Source organism: Pogonomyrmex barbatus, unplaced genomic scaffold (genome assembly GCF_055798465.1).
Source record: "Pogonomyrmex barbatus isolate J1 unplaced genomic scaffold, ASM5579846v1 scaffold1, whole genome shotgun sequence".
In the NCBI taxonomy this organism is placed as follows: Eukaryota; Metazoa; Arthropoda; class Insecta; order Hymenoptera; family Formicidae; genus Pogonomyrmex; species Pogonomyrmex barbatus.
The window spans coordinates 24,331,955-24,349,416 of NW_028297098.1; the positions used below are offsets into that span (position 1 = coordinate 24,331,955).

Consider the following 17,462-nt stretch of genomic DNA (forward strand, 5'->3'; position numbering starts at 1 on the left):
ACAAAATAAAAATAAAGCAATTATAATAATTTATAAAAAAAAAAATGTGAAATTGTGTGTAATAACATGCGCTCGACGTTAGCAATTGCGGAATATAATGGAGCGATAATTAGTTTTTAGATTATCATGTTATATTATGTAGATTCAAACGCCAGCATTTTTTATTCAAATATAAACAGATAATAATCTTTGTTAATTAGGTATCTTCTAAAAGCATTGGACATGTATTGGCACGAGGACTGCTTGAAATGCGGATGTTGCGACTGCAGACTCGGTGAGGTCGGCTCGACGCTCTACACCAAGGCTAATCTCATCCTTTGCAAAAGGGATTATTTACGGTAAATAACAAACAAATAGTTCAGTCGATCGATCGGTTCCTCGAAAGATTCTTTTTCGGCGAATTCGACGGTGTTGCTCATCTTCTGTCGACGAGTCAGCAAACAGACAGACAGATTGACAAAAGCGATTGACAAAAGACACTGCTGCGGGGAGAGGGGAGAGGGGAAATCGAGACGAGCGGCGGCAACAAATCGAATTTTACAGATGAGTTTCCCTTATTGAATACACCCGCATCCCATATAAACACGAGCGAGAGCAAATAAACCGTGTTGAGATTACGGAGTCCCGAGGGAATGCGCGCAGGTGGCGCGTCCGCAAGAGGAGCACGCATCGTCGAAACATTGTGGCCTTTATTAATGGCCCAATATTTGAAGACGGCATATTCGCGGTGCCTGTAAGATTATTGGTTTCCGTTACGCGCGGGGGCGAAACTTTCCCTCGCGTTTCTTATCGTCGAACAAACGACCTTTCCCGCGTTATGATAAAAACCAGACTTCCCAAGACTTCTCAATAATATTTTAATGTAATATTTCATACAAGAATTTTATCGCAAATCTTAATTTGAGATATCGATATAAAAAAAATATTACTCTCTAGAGTATGTAAGTCTTTAGAATATGTAAATGATAGATTATTATTCTTTTTAACAGACTCTTCGGAAATACCGGTCACTGTGCGGCATGCAGCAAAGTTATCCCGGCGTTCGAGATGGTGATGCGCGCGAGGACCAACGTTTACCACTTGGAGTGTTTCGCTTGTCAACAGTGCAATCATAGGTAGGTAAAAAATAACGATACGATTTGATAATTTTTTTCCTTCACAAAAGGGAGATATTAATTTGTTTAAACTTGAAAGGGATAAAGGATATGATTAAACCATATTAATCGCATTCGATAATCGGCGGGGCTCCAAGAAAACACGCCGATGAGAAAGCCGAGTTCCGATTCACATCGCGCCAAAGTGTGATCTCGCTTCCGCGAGGCCCCCTCCGGCGGCGCTATTATTTTATTAACAATAATGAAAGCCGGTAATTAAACATTCACACCCGGCGGCGGCGCCGACGTCGGCGGCGACGGCAAAGTCGCTTGCTCGAGTATTCCTCGTGGCAGCTCATCCGTATAACAATTTAATTCGAGCTACCCCAGCCGCGCGCGCCCGGGGGGGGTTTGCCTAACTTCTGCAGCACTTCGCAACACTTCGCTTACTTATTCACAACAACCGAGTTAAGCCGAGGCTCGTTCGAAAGCCGGGACTCGAAAGTCGAAACGCCTCGGCGGATCTGCCAAATGGAGATAATCGGTGTGCGAAGGCTCAAGAGCGCGCACGTCACGCGAAATGCCACGAAGAGAACATTTTCTCCATCTCCATGTTTTCGCACGAGACGATAGGTGGTAATTTTTGTTACATTTTTCAAGTTCTCTTCTTAAAATAATTTCCATCGTGGCTCTGTCAAAATTAGCGAGACTCCTTTGCAAAATTTTAGAACTCGAGAGCTTTGGAAAACTTCGAGAAACGTACAAATACACGAATGAGTTATTTGCTCTTGATGAAATTAGACGTCACTATTCTCGCGACTTTCATCCCTCGGTCTACATTACGGTCGGTGTAAACGTTGATTCGCTCCCCTAAGTCGAGACTTTCGAGGAGGATCAATGCCGTGCAGAGCGAGAAGAATCCGCCTGACGTTTCCTCTCTTGACGAGCATAATTGACGCAGAAGCTTCCGATGTGAATGCGAAGGCATTCGGAGACATTTGCAAAGAGAGAGAAGAGAAACGTGAGAGAGAGAGAGAGAGAGAGAGAGAGAGAGGGGGAGGGGAGGAGGAGGGCAAAGCGGGGAGAAGGGGAAAGGGAGATGCCAGGATAGTCAGAGTTGCCAACTATGCGAGCGACGTGTGGGTGCCTCGAGGTGCACGTCAGATGCAAATCATACCGACTAATTTCTCGGAAAACTCGCGAATCCGGAGGGAGAGAGAACAGACTGAATATCCGCGACGAGAGATACGTCCGAGCATAATAGCGTAGCGATAAAGCCGAATGGCCGAATTAATTATAGCCCTGTGTCTTTGGTTGTCCAAAACAGTTGAACCATTCGGTGCTAACAACCCTTTGGCCCGGTTAGTTACCAAAAGCGTCCGTTTTATATACGTGTTGATTAACCCTTCGGGGCCAGGTTAATCTTTTTAAATACCGATATATATATTAATATTTTATTTATCCAAATTAAATACATAAAAAGCCATCCAGGAGAAATAAAATGTGTGTGTGTGTGTGTATGTGTGTGTGTGTACAATTTTTATTTTTGTATTACGCACTCTCCTTTTAAAACGCAACGCAATTATTTAATTCAATGATAGCTACTATCGGTACTGGCTACCGGTACTGGCTTTCAACATAATCAAAATAATTAAATTTTATTTAAACGATTATAATTACCCTTTTTCTTCTCCCCTCTTCTCCCTCTCTTTCTTTGTTCACATATATCGTATCTTTTAATAAATATTTCATTATCTTAGGTATAAATTACTTTGGTTGTACATGCTACATTTTCTCTTTTTTTATTATATATGTATGTTCCTTTTTTTATTTTAAATTTAACTTTCCATTGTATGATTTTTCCAGACTTGTATTCATTATGTATAAAAAAATTGCATTTCAAGATTTAATGAAATCACTAATCTACTTTACACATTTTTCGATGTCAAACAAATTACATCAGGTTATAAAAGAATATGAAACGGGATCGCTTCTTTATCGCTACTTCACGAGGGTCGATGGCATTTCGGTACTTAATGTCATTCCCCGACATTTGCCCGACCTTTCTTGCACCCTATGGCTGTCTGAATTGATTCAGGCCACGAGACCGAAACATCGAGAGCGCACGTCAGAATACTCGAAGAAACGTACGAATCTCATACACGTTCGTATTTCTATAGATTAACAGACCATTGATAAAATATATAACGACAATTATAAAAAAAAAATTATATTGAACTATGAGACTAAATAATATTTTCTGTTGGAAAAAATATTTCCTTTACAAATTAAAGTCTCGATGTCGTGACAAATTAAAAATGAAAATAAAATCATCGGGAAAGTGGCAGTCATCGTGACGTAAAATTTAACAACGGAGAGCTCGTCGTCGACGCGTAACTATCGAGCAAAGCCGGATTACAGCTTAAAGATACGTCGGCGAAAAGTATACTTTCTTTCGCGGTCGATGGTAACGCGCACCCTTAAGGCGAACCATTGGTTAGGGGTCGAAGAGGTTGACCGTACGCAAAGGCGGAAACGGATGTGGCCGTTGGGTCACGCGATCACCACGAGCCGAGCATAAAACACTTGAGTTGTTTAATCATACGCTCCCGAGGTGGAAGCCGTGTCTCGAGAACTCCGGTAAGGGTTGAGAGGGGTGAGACCGTCCGATTTCTTTCTCTCTTTTTCTCTTCCGCCGGTCTCTTAAATTTGTATCGCGATACGGAAGTGCGGATTACTCATTGACGAGCGGACCGTGCAAACGCGACGATAATGAAGGCCTTGAACGGGATTGGACGAATCATTCGTGAGCGTCACGAGTTCGAGTATAAAAATTTCTCCAACTTACCCTAACGTATGGCGTAGCGCGTTCCCCGTTGATATCCTACTATCCGATAAACTTGTACGATAATTCTATGATAATTACGTGAAAATTTCAATTTATATGCTAATTTCCTTGATATTGCCATCTTACAGGCGATTGTTTCGGTTTATTTATCATTAAATGAAAAAAAAAAAAAAATCAGAAGGTAAACGACACTTAGAAAATTGCCGATACCTGGCATTTGCATTCATCACGTGAGGCCACGTGATCAAACTAGTTTTGATCTAAGAGGATTAAGTAGGAAAATTCATATTCCTACATCGCATTTAACGCTCGCGTGACGCGATGTAAATTCATAAGTAGCCTGTAGACGGAAAACTTGAGGCTACTGAGCTCGGTTCTCGAGTATTTTTCTACGGTGGCGCAGAGTTATTCCTGCTAATGTAATCACGTTTACGTCCGCGAGGACGTAATCATTATCAGCGGTGTTTTCTCAAGCAATAATAGGAGAAGCGCGAAGGGAATCGAAACGCGCCGAACGAAATTATAAAAGTCCGTCCGTCCGCAAACGGCGGGGCGAACTCCTCCGCCTGTTTTCCCAACGTGATTCTCGGCTAATATCTCATGGCGATCGAAACACACGGTAGATAAAAAACATGAAATTTATACCGTCCCATCGGTGGCGGATATCTCTCCCGCGCGTGCACGCCGATGTTTAAAGCCGATGACGCACTTTGTGCGTCGCGCTGTTTCGAGATTTATCGCGGCTGCGTTTCGATCGCCAATTCGTCCGAGGCGCGGGTGCTGCTGCGAATTAATTTAAAGTGTCGCTTGTGCGCGAGACGCCAGATGAGTCGAGACGACATACGCGAACTACGCGGATGAAGGAATTACCGTCGTCCATACGTCGCGCTCGCGCGTAGCACGCACGGATGAAAATAAGCCGGTAATTTGCCATATTTTGCGGTAAAAGTTCCGGGCGGCGAAAATCGGCTTTGGCAACGCCGATTGTCATCAACATAATACAGTTAATGCATCGCAATAATTAATTAATAACCAACGCGGGAGAGATACATGTACGCACGCCACGTTATTAGCTTGTCAAATAATTGTATCAATAATCACGCATTGATAATTATTGTATAATGAAAAAGCGAATGCGCTCGTAAATCACAGTGAGTCGTCGGCCTCGCCTTACATTTTCTGAAATGTAAAGTTTCGGAAGAGAGAGAGAGAGAGAGAGAGAGAGAGAGAGAGAGAGAGAGAGAGAGAGAGAGAGAGAGAGAGCGGTCGGGTGGATTTTAATTAAATTCTACGATCTCTCCTCGCGCGCTCTACGAAACGACCGCGGCGTAGTAAGACGCGACCGGCTTAAGCTCTTCCTCGACTTACGATCTCTGCCCGAGGAGGAAAGCTTCGCCTCGAGTCTCGCCTTTGTCTAACGAAAGCACGACGGGCATTGTCGGGCGACTGCTCGTCCCTCCCTTCGTCGGAGTGGGCGCAGTATTGTTCGTGCTTATATTGTATTTTGGCATTACGAGTTAGCCGGTTTAATTGTTATTGTTCCGCGGAGCTTATCGAACACGGTGCCCTGTTGCATTCCCACGCGAATCATCGCCCGGCATCGCAATTACTCCTGAATCACTAAACTCCCTTACCTGCGAGCGAGCAGTTACACGTAACTTACGACATTGACACCGTTTATCGACTTTCCGATAGCGGCCTAAGCCCCCCCCCCCTCCCTCCGCGTTATAAGCGTCGCAAAACCACGCCCGACCGTACATCATCTCTTCTACGTACGTCGAATATCCAGCAACGATTTAATAATAATAATAAGCGCTACAAATCATGAAACCTGTACCTGAGATAGCTAGCATTATTCTCTGATGTATTCTTCGACTCGTTTGAATTCAACGTCTAAAAATAAAGTTACGCGTCTCTAATTTTCCAGTGATTAGCAATTCAAAAATAATTGCGGGAGGCGAAAATAATAATTATACAATAATTAAATCGTATTATTTAATTTAACTTCAAACAATCTTTCCTTTAAGACTTTGCTCCAAGGATTATATCTTCTATACTTCCGACTGGATAATACGCTATCGCTGTACCACAATTATTACTCGTCTTGCCAAACTTGTATCTCAGCACGGTCCTGCTATTATATTCGGGAGCTACCTACCCCCGTGCGATCCTCGCGGAATAAGGACAATGCAAAGTTAATTTCGCCCTACGATTCTCAAGGGTGAAGGCGAGGGATGAGAAAGAGGGCGGACGCTCTCGCGGCCGGGTAAAGTAAGCGGTATAGGTGGGTGTGTGATAGGACGAGGTGACGGCGCCAAGGCGGAGGTGGTGGTGGTGGTGGTGGTGGTGGTGGTGTGGTCGAGAGAGGGTTGAGGAAAGAGAGAAAGCGGCCATTTTGTTTCCGGTGTCCCGGGAGCACTTCCGGTCACCGTCACGCAGTCCCGCGCCACGGAGTGCCCCCGAGCTCCTGAGAGATCTCCTTCCGCGATTATATTCAAATTAAATGCGCCGGCCCGACCGGTAATATACTGCCGCCAATTTAGCTACAACCCCCCGGGGAATGCCTTCGCCTTACCTCCCTCCGTTTCGCCGGTCGTTTCGCGCATCGGAGGCGCAAGAACCATGCGAATTGTCTCGTTTTGCTGGGGGGGAGATTTTGCGCGTGCCACCGCGGTGTCGATGATTTTCAACCTGCGGTTTCGACGCCGGATTTTTTCGATAAAGAGCGCCCATCGTGCACGCGAGCATAGTGATCGCGGTGAACCAATCGACCTAACCAATCGACGCGACATCACTCTAGCGAGAGGATCGTTTCCGGAATTTCACGATAGACAACCGAATAGATAGAAACGTATAGGAAACAAAAAATTCATGACCAGTTCTGCAAATGAGTGCTGCATTCTCGTCGATCATTTTGTATTTTGTGGAACGTCTCGTCGATGCTCATGGGTGTAAAATTCTTATTCGCGGGATTAGCATTTTACATGGGAATTCGTGTCGCGCTCACGTCGCGCTCACGTCGCGCCCGCTACATTACAAAAGGAAGAACAAATTGCGTTAAACTCCGGCGACAAACGACAAAGGGAGATCGCGACCAGAGTACAAAACCGTAATCGTTCACGCCGCGAGATCGACAATAAATTCCCCGGGCGGCGCGACAAGGAATTCGCTTCCGGTTTTGGTTGCGTCGCGCCGCGCGCACGTATCGCGTTCAAGCGCGGCTGCATCCGAACAGTGGGGTTTCGGTTGCACCATTTTCAATGGTGATAATCCGACGTGCCGAGAGGGCCTCGTTGCGCGCGAGTCGAACCTGCTTTGTCACCGGATAACCTAGACTCGTATTCCCGGCTCCGATGGCGATAGACCTGCCACTTCCCGTCCCCCGCCCCCTCCCGCCCTCCTCCCCCCTTGACACCCCTGGCTGCCGCCCCTGGCATCGGTCGTTCCCTCTCGCCGATGGGGCCCATCCTGCACCCGATATCAACCCCGCGACAAACGCGCGCACCCTCGAGAGAGAGAGAGAGAGAGAGAGAGACAGGGATGGAGAAGGATGAGGAGCGAGAGCGTCATCGACGCGGCGAGCGTATTCGTGTGCACTTCAAAACGATACACGACTGACGCGCGCGGTAATAGGTGTACATCGCTGTGCGATTATAAATGAAATGCGCCGCAGGGGACGGGGCGCATGGAATCGAATTACTCGGACGAACGGACGGCGATGAGCCAATTCTCAGGTGCGACGGAGCAGGCACGGACAGGAAGGCATTACGGTTGAGGGTGATTAACGAACCGAGTGGCTGACCTACGCGTGTGGCACTGACTCGGATCTCGTGCGGAAGATTCGACGGTGACGGTCTCGAAATTCGAACGTAGCGATGAGGAATTGCGAATTAACCCGCATACGACCGCAACGGTAATTCAGTAACTATTATATAAAAGACATTTTTTAGCACCGGCTTTAGACCTGCCGTCTAAGCTCTTATTGTCTGGTACCCGATATATCGATCGAAACCTTCGGAGTTTTTCGGTTTTAATATCGCGTTCTTTCTGCGCAGATTCAGATTCTGCAGTGGATGAAAATCAAAGATCACTTGTGCGAACGAAGAGAAGAGGCGAGTGTCACAACGTTTGCGTTGGCCGTTACACGTGTATTCGTTTACTCGGCGGACTGTGGCCGGCGGCGGCGGCGGCGGCGGCGGCGGCGGCGGCGGCGGAGAGGGAGGAGGAATTTGCCGGAGGCGGTATCGCGTTTGAAGGGGTTTGTAATAGGCGTACACACGCGTACATACACACGGGGCGCGTGTAGACGTGTGTGTGTGTGTGTGTGTGTGTGTGTGTGTGTGTGTGTGTGTGTGTGTGTGTGTGTGTGTGTGTGTGTGTGTGTGTGTGTGTGTGTGTGTGTGTGTGTGTGTGTGCGTGTGCATTTACGCGGCGCGCTGCCAATGATTTATGTATACCGCTAATTACCAGCGTGCACTGCACTGTTTTATCCGGCGATCATAGTTTTATTAGGCCAACCTGTGCATTGCGGTATTGTCAGCGCCAAAAGCACCCCGACACGCCGAACAACCCCCGTACCGGCAGCAACGAAATGCACCGCTCACCCTGCGTTTGTAACGCTCCGGGCGCGGACACTTTTCGGGAGCGAAACCATTTTACGAGGTGTTTCGCATGCTCTGCAAATCTGAACATGTTCCCTCGATTAATTTAATTTTAGGATCTTTTTTTTCTTTCACTTTCTCAACAGAGAAATGAGAATATATTACGTCGTTGAAAGGCTTTAGCTTAGAAAACTCTCAAGATTGTTTACACAAAGATGCGCATTAGATCAAAAAGTTATATTTCGCCTATAAGAATTATAACGATTTCATGTACACTTCTCTTTGGAATTCTTTCGCATTCTTAAACTTATTTTATGATAAACTTAAAATTATTTTAGGATTTAAAGTGGGACATATCCATGGATCTCCGGAGAGTGACGGGCAAACGCGCAAAAAGGGGCCATTGTTATAAATGAGAGACGCGATAGCTCTTAACGTCGAAATTAATTCATATCCGCCGTCGCCGTCGCTGCCTAGACGTAATCCCTGGATTTTTGGGACGCCCTCGCGCAGAGCGATGGCTTTAATCTCCGGTTTAGGGACCTTGCTAGAAAATAGACGCACCTAAGCCCCATACGGCTTAAACGTGGCTTTAAACTCGTCGTACGCGATATACACGCGAACGATCCGCGTCACTCTTACGCATGACGCGCGATATATTGGAGCGCAGCTGACTCGCTCGTAAAGCTTCCGGCATGCAATTTGTTATTTGCGATCAAAATAATCGAGACGACGAACGCTTTAAAACCAAACGAACCTAAATTTACTAAACCAAATGACGATTCGTCAAAGATTATTTGCAAACGGGGATAGGACGATATATACTGTGCTGCTCGAAATAATTCCGCTTTTAGTTTCAAGACCCAAATTTACCTCACTTTTATTTGTACGACCCATTAGCCAGCGGATTCCATAATTAACGCGAAAATAGCATCGTCAGTGCGCGCGCGAAATGCTCGCGACAGAGTAATTAGCGAGACATGGGATTCCGTTAAACGCGTAGAATTAATCGCGCAAATACGAGATTAGCCGATGTGGGACGCGCAGGTGTAAGTGTATATAATACATGAACGTATACCCCCCCTCTCTCTCTCCCCCCTCCCCCTCTTTCTCCTTCTCTTCTCTCTCCGTTCCTCTTTCACTCGTATTCCTATTTCCCTCTCTATAAAATATATACACATACACCCCCCCCCACACACACACACACATACATATATATATACGAATTGTATATTACATTGCCGATAAAACGATACCAAAATTGCCGCACCACAGCAAATATCGTTATAGAAACTAACGCGATTCGCCTCGGGCTGGCCAACCGTGTCTAGATTTACTATAATTATGCTTGAAATGCGATCGTAAACACTCCCATACGACCGGCTTAATTGTGTTCGTAAACGCGATTTATAAAAATCCGATTATTGTCCGAACGGTCGAAAATGTGTCGTACTAACAATTGCATTTTGAAATTCGTTTCGTATGTGTAGAGTTTCAGATACCAGATATTCCGAGACAAATTTCATAAATAAATAAATAAATAAATAAATAAATATTCATCGCAAATATTTCGCGCGAGTCGAATTCGAAATCCGCCCTCGCGTGTGAATGTCTCGCGTGTGGCGTGATGCGGTTTTACGTTTAAATAAAATGAAACGCATGATCGCGCGCCGAGCGACACAGGCAGGCAGTGCTTATTTATTAGCGCGAGTCATGAGCGGCGCGGGCCTGACGAAAAAAATTGTCCTTTCCGGGGATCGCGAGAGTGTTTCGCATTGGCCGTCGCGACGCGATGTGTAATCGCGGCAACGACACGCGTGCTGCCCGCGCCGCTCCCGATCGTCCCGCATTCGATATAATCCGCGGCGTGTTTGTGCGCAACGGCCGCGCCGTGCCGTGAAAACAATATACGAGTACATTTTTCGTTCCGCGCATGGCTCGGCATAAAGCGAGCCAATTACGAAAAAGCGCAGCTCGGCTCGCCCGGCTCGCGGTAAACTGCGTGGTCGAGGATATTCCTCGCGCCTCCGTCACGCGACGGGCCGATCCCTCCGCCCGGAGAAATTGCGCGATTTGCACGAATCGAGGCGAACGCGAATCGCCGATCAAATCCGGGGAATCCATTGTAACGAGCGTCGTAAATTGATCCCGCGCGTTTCCCTTCCTTATGCCAATTCGGCGAGTGAGAAACGCCGGGGGTGCGGTTTACCCTCGTGACGGCGAACGTTCTATCGATGAAAGTACGCACGAAAGTAGAAAGATTTCATATTTACCCTTTTTTCTTGCCTCGCTTTTAAAGAGGACGATATATTTTTGCCGCGAGGATAAATCGACTTTGACATCGCGTTGTTGTTGTTGTTGTTGTTAATGCAATATGAATTTCTTATTCCGCGAGCGTATCTGACACGCCATAATATATGACGCGAAATTAAACGCATCGGCGATATCGCGATCGATTTTAATGCACAAAACTGCATAACGCTGCCGGAGCTCTTTCGATAATAGCGTTCAGTGCGTTTGCAAAACGGAACGCCGGCCAATAAATAATAAGGGGGCACAAGAGATCGGTCGTGCGCGCGTGACCGTCGATAAAATAATAATTACCGTCGACAATGCGCCCGAACAAATTGCCCGTTAATTTTTGCCGATAAACATTCGTAAGCCCCGTAGAGGCGAAAACCGTATGCACGCGACGCGTAAATAATAGCCAAAATGCGATCACCAAAATCGCAACCCCAACCCCCCCGCCCCCCCTCCCCCCCGCGGAAGGGCGCGGTTTGCGTTCGCTGGTGCGTGTCGCGTGTGTATGCCAGCGGGAGAAGAGCGTGGAGGAAGGGACGGTTAGCCTCCGCATAAATATCAACGCATAATAATTTTGGATGGTTATTAGCGATAATAAAATCCCAATTTATCGAACGGGGCAGCCGCCCCCGTCGCCCCCGCGTGGCCTTCGCGATTTATAATCTGCCCACCCAGTGCTTCGTCACGATCGCGCACTGCAACGAAACAATGCGCCGATGTTTATCGACAATGGGAAGGAAATTTATCCTCGTCGCGGTCAGCGTCGTTTTTCTCACGCGCTTAGACGAGTTTTCTCGTTGCTCCATCCCCCCCCCCCCCCGAATTTCGATATATTCCGCCTCTACCATTTCTATCTTGAAAATCGCAATAAAAATCGCAAAAAAAAAATATTGGCTGAGATACGCTCCACATTTTTATTCGATAATTGTGATTATCAGTGTCGACACAATTGAAAGAATCTTTCGTGACTCGGCAAGAGTCCTCTCGCGAACAGTGGCGCTCGCGAGTCTGCCTCTGGCAGATAGTCGAACTAAAGCACGTCGTCCTCCTCCCCTTCTGACGCATTTGGCTTCTGAGTTACGCAAAGTCTGCCGTAGACATCCTGGTATCTACCGGTATGCAGCGGGAGTAGACACTGGCGCGTTATAATATCACTTGTCACGTCCGACGGCATTTCACCGAACTGAGCGTATAGTTTGCGATGTGCGCGGTGAAATTACGCGATGTATATCTAAAGGTCTCCCGATCACGCGAGGATCGAAAAATACGTATACGCGACTTGTCGAAACGAATAAAATTCCTTTGACCATAATTATTTTCATTAATTCACACAAAACCAGAACTATAATAAACTTATGCCAATGAGCGTATCGCTCGAGTATGAATAAGTTATAAAATATCGATAACGATCTATCGCACGCATCTCTGTAATCGATTCCATCGAGACCAAGAAAAACTTTCGAATTTTCATGCTTCTTCCGTCTTCTCTCTCTCTCTCTCTCTCTCTCTCTCTCTCTCTCTCTCTCTCTCTCTCTCTCTCTCTCTCTCTCTCTCTCTTTCTCTTGGGGAGGTAGAGCTTTCAGTGAACGTAAGCTCCGTATATTCTAGCACCCGTTCAGTGCATCAATTTCAACTTTGCTCGCCATCTCGAGCCGAGCCATCCCTCCCGCATTCTTAGTCGACGCATTTTCTTCCACTTAACTTTTCCGGCGATAAGGGCGCGGCCCATCGTCGTCGTCGACGACGACGACGACAGGAGGTTCGGCCGGGACGCGTGCAAAGTAAACTTGTTCTTTAGTTCGTTAGGTCGGGCCGAGAAGAACGGCAGAGAGACAGGGGTGGCTTTTCGCCTTACTTACGGGACTCGAAGGTGAAAAGATAACCTACGAGCATTATTCACCGCGGAGGAGACGAAGTGGCTACGGGCTACGACCGGATGCTGCCTGAAAGCCGAGAAAGCCGGGAGAGGAGGGGGGGGGAGTGATATCGTTCGCGTACCAACTTACGCGTTCTCGCAGTTTTATCGTGAGTACTTGGCGTTTCTCGTGCCTTTTTACGCCGTTTTAATACAACTTCGAAGTTTCCAAATTTATTCGCGCGACGCGGGAAAGAAAGGAGAGTAAGTTTTAACATTGTACCCTCGCGTAATTTTGACGGCTTATACTACAGCAATAATGTTTGCAATTCGATCATTATACAAAAAAATTTTAAAAATTTATTAATGAATGATTTGCGACAATTTGCGGCGTCTCGCATTTCGTGTATTTTTTTTGCCCGGCGTAAACATCCGTCGTCGTTACGATCTCGTTAACGAACGAGTTTTGCACAGTTCATCGTCAGGGCAAAAGAGGATGCCCAAGGGCCAGTCTCTCGATGGCCTTCCCTTACGAGGGTGGAGGATGGATTCGAACTCCCAAGGGTGAAATGGCTCATTCCGACGCACTTATCCAGCGCGGGCCGTAGATAACCATAGATTAATGGGGCCTGGAGACTCGCTGAACGATAGAAAGAGATGCGTGAGAAAGACGGGGAAACATAACCGAACGGGAGGGAATAAGAGAATGCGCGATGGAGCGAGAGAGGGTTTATTTCGGAGAAAACGACGACGGAGTCGAGAACGAAAGAGAGGATAGATCCATAAGAGGGGCGTTATACCTAGGTGACCCCGCTGATTTATCGTTTATTGAGAAATATGGCCGTTACCTCGCTCCCGTGGATTAACCTCCTTCTTTCTCTCGTTCTTAATGTTCGATGGACTCGGACATCGGGCCGTAAAGAAGGCCGTCCGGTTCCAAAAACTTTGGATTATCTTTCAACACTAACAAAAGTTATGGCGTTCGAAAGATGCAGCATCTTCGCGCATCGTGAAAATTATCCTAAGGTTTTAAAAAAATTTTTTATCGAAGGAACAAGAGTAGCGAGAGCCCTTGGCAGGCGGCTTCCGGCCAAGTTGATGGACTTTACTTAATACAGAATCAACCTACGGAAAGGATTAAGCTGACTAAGCCTGGTAGCAAGCCTGTCTTTCGACCTCTTGCTTGCTTACTCTATAATACTTGTTCTCTCTATCACCGTCTCTCCGGTGCCCCTTTCCGAGATAGACCCGTATTCAAGTTATCAAGTGCGTCCGTTCAGGAGGAGACATCGCCGGAAGTCAAACAAGCTGCCCTGTGGAAGATAAGGCTGTCAACCGGAGGTAGAGGCTAAAGGATAAGAAGGCCTCCGATATGTATGTTACATCGCTCCTCCAATATGAAATTGATTAGTAAATTACATTACAGACAAGTGTGAAAAATTTTTAACGCGAAATAAAATTTAATCTGATTAATACGTTTATAAAAAATTAATAATCCGCGTTAAATACTATCATTAAATAATGATTTATAATTATTATCTATAAATAAATATCTGTTTAATAAAAGAAAGTCGTAAGTAGGTTAAATGTTATGTCGCACTTAGAATTTGTCGTTCTTCTGGATAACTTGCTAATAAATTTTAAATTAAGAAATACGTGAAATAATGCATACGTCGTCAATTAAAGCAAAATTAATGATGCATCGATATTTTAATTTAAGATGATTCCTCTTACACTCGCGCGAGATACGATCTCATGAATACCAACGGAATTTGAAGTTTTAGCGGATTTCTAGCAACCTAACTCTCGACAAGATTGGATAATTAGACTGCGGTCCATACAACTTTGAATTATGCGTGTTCACGGCATTGCGCCGGAAGACTGAGAACCCTTGAGGGACCAATTTGTTGATTAAGTACCACCCGAATATATTCAGTTTCTTGCATTCTAAAAATATTTTCTAGACAATAGCTTGCGACACAATTCTGCAGCGATACATCAGATATTTTTTTATCTAACATTTGACAGAATGCAACATAATCAAACGTAGAAATAGTAACTTGAAATCTAACAAGAAATTTAACGTTGGATTTTCCTAAAAACATACCTTTGAAAATTTTGAATTTTTTTCTATTTCAAACTATTATATACTTTTATTTGATTACATCGATATTTATTTATACGTTTTAACGAAACTTTATAAAGCTTGGGTGGGGGATATTAAGGAAAGTCGATTTGCGTAAGTTATACGAAAATATGAGCGCAATCCAACCAAGATTGAGACGATCGAATATTTCTCGCAGGATTACGCAACTTCTTCTGATATTTTCCAGTCGAATTATAGGAACGTCAACATCACTACCGGTATCCCTGTCATCCACAGCGCTTGGCTATGGATCGAGGGCAGCGAGTCTCGCTTTTGAGCGTAAAATTGAATCAACGCTTTTTAAACGTCCCGTACACTTCGCTGTATACATTTCGCTCAGTGTTCCCTTGCGTTTGATGCGGAACGAAGATCGTTGACAACACGGTACCGAATTGTTGCAAAATTCGTGGCACGCTCGGCCATCATCCAACGCGACCAGACATTAAACATAATCTAACAAAGCGAAAATATTTGTGGCGATAATCGACACACAATTAATAATTAACTAACTTAATCGATACCGTTACGTTTCAAGAAATCTCTGCAGCCCAAGTTTCCATCTGTATCTTGAAAGCAATGATGTCAGAGTAAGATCTATTCTGATAGGAAGAAAAATATTCAAAGAGGAGTACATCGATCGATGAATATTCCTATATACCTCTCTCTCTCTCTCTCTCTCTCTCTCTCTCTCTCTCTCTCTCTCTCTCTCTCTCTCTCTCGCTCTCGCTCTCTCTTTCTCTCGAGTACACGATAATCTGGGCGAATCCGCCTGGAGTGAAATCACGGGGCCGGTAAACTTGCCCGAACGAAATCTTGACAATGCCCGCCGGTCACGACTACATGGACGCGCGCGATGGTAACTTTGCCCTCCGATCAGACTACACGCGCCAGAGCCTCGCCCTGGCTGAAGTTGGAGCGGTTACGTTACACGAGAAGCTACGTAACGCTAAGAGAACTTAAGTACTACCCGTAAGTCATATTTAATCCGACTCACTCAGTTTGGCTGCTATTCAGGGCTTGGCTTTCTCCAACTCAGCCCATTGCCACGTACATCTCGATAATAGATAGTTTCATTGATTAATTAAAAAAAACGCTTATTAAATGAGATAAATTAAAAAATTCACACGAGTCACATGTTAAATTTAAGATAATAATTTTTCACATATAAAGTATCTTAAAAAGCTTGCTTTACAATTTTTTAAAAATTTATTTAATACGGTTGATATTAATAAATACGATTTTTCGCGTCGTTATGGTGTATTCTTCTGTCTCTCACAATCAGTAAAAAATTTTATCACATGAAACCAACGTCATCGACAATGACGTTCGTCGAAGACTAACTTATCCGAAATTTCATTTCACCCTTGCTCGATTCCGCGCTGATACGTATGCCTGTAGAAGTACCCGGCGGAACGTCGCCATTGCTACTCATTACGTCAGATCTCGATCTCGTTTCGAACTCGACGTCAATTTGAAGAAGACGAGAGCCCGCCGGGGATTTCGCCGCGACTCGTGACGTCGCCGGCGATCCTGGCAAACCGATAAGTACTCGCTCCGGGCGACCGTAGATTTATTGCCGGGCTTGCCGATCTTCTTCTCGCTATGAGCTATCCCTTAGATACCCCTTAACCGCCCGACGTCAACCTCGCTCCCTGACTTTTGCCCTCGTCCCCGTCTTGTTATGCCGCGTAGGGCGATTCGCGAAGTGCCTCCCCGACCGAGACACGACTTCCGTTTTATTGGCGGAAATAATCTTTGATGTGATTCCGCCGCGTCTTGAAAGTTTTTCTGCCGTTACGAGGGCGACGGTAATCGATTCTCGGGCGAAGAAGAAGAGGAAGACGTCATTCGGTATACGCGAGATAGACCCGGGCGATCGGCATAATGCTTAACCGCTCGATGTTCTTATTCGGCATTCCATCGTATCAATGCGTGCTGTCGCAAACATCCCGTCGATGGCACCAATGAAGACAGTCCTTCGAACGAAGTATAGGTTAATGGCTGCGTCAGCTTCGAGTCTCTAAAAGCGATGTAATTTAAACCGAGAAACGTAAACTAACGTCGATGAACACGATGTAGTTTCGAGATTGTACAATTGTTTCTTGTTAGAGCTCTGCGATGTACGATACGTATCATCGGTGAATCATAAAGACTTAAGTATTCAAGGCAAACTTTTCTCAATTTTATAACTTAGCTGTGCTTAGTTTCTAAAATAAATTTCTTTTTCGGTTTTACTATTCAACATGTATTTTTCGCAATTATTGCAAAATGAGCTCTCCAGGAAATCGCATATATATTTTTCCTATTCTATCTTAATAATTGAAGTTTTCGCGACGACACTGTAATTAGAGTCCTGCTGCGTTTTTTTTTCAATCAGCCGGCAATAGAGCTGAATGCCAAATTCTCAACCGCGCGAGAGATACGGAGTGTGCACGATTCCAGCGGCTCTCCTCGACTCAACCCTTTCGTCGTAAGTAACAAAGGAACAAACGCCGAGTCCCAACCGCGGTATCTGCGACCCATCGCTGTCTTAATTTCCTTCGTAATCTACGATATTAATATGGCTTAGGGTCGGCCGACGCGCGTAATTTCGCACCGCGCAGAAATTAATAGAAAG

At 45.5% G+C, this 17,462-nt stretch overlaps 1 protein-coding gene across 2 annotated transcripts in view; it reads left to right on the plus strand.

Annotated features, from left to right (window-relative positions):
- LOC105434365 (LIM domain only protein 3) overlaps window positions 1-17,462 on the plus strand; it is a 75,864-nt gene that overhangs the window by 42,559 nt on the left and 15,843 nt on the right. For both annotated transcript variants that reach the window (XM_089071508.1, XM_089071512.1), the window contains exons 3-4: window positions 201-338; window positions 990-1,115. In XM_089071508.1, the coding sequence (XP_088927634.1) occupies window positions 201-338; window positions 990-1,115 (264 nt within the window). The remainder of the gene's footprint in view (window positions 1-200; window positions 339-989; window positions 1,116-17,462) is intronic.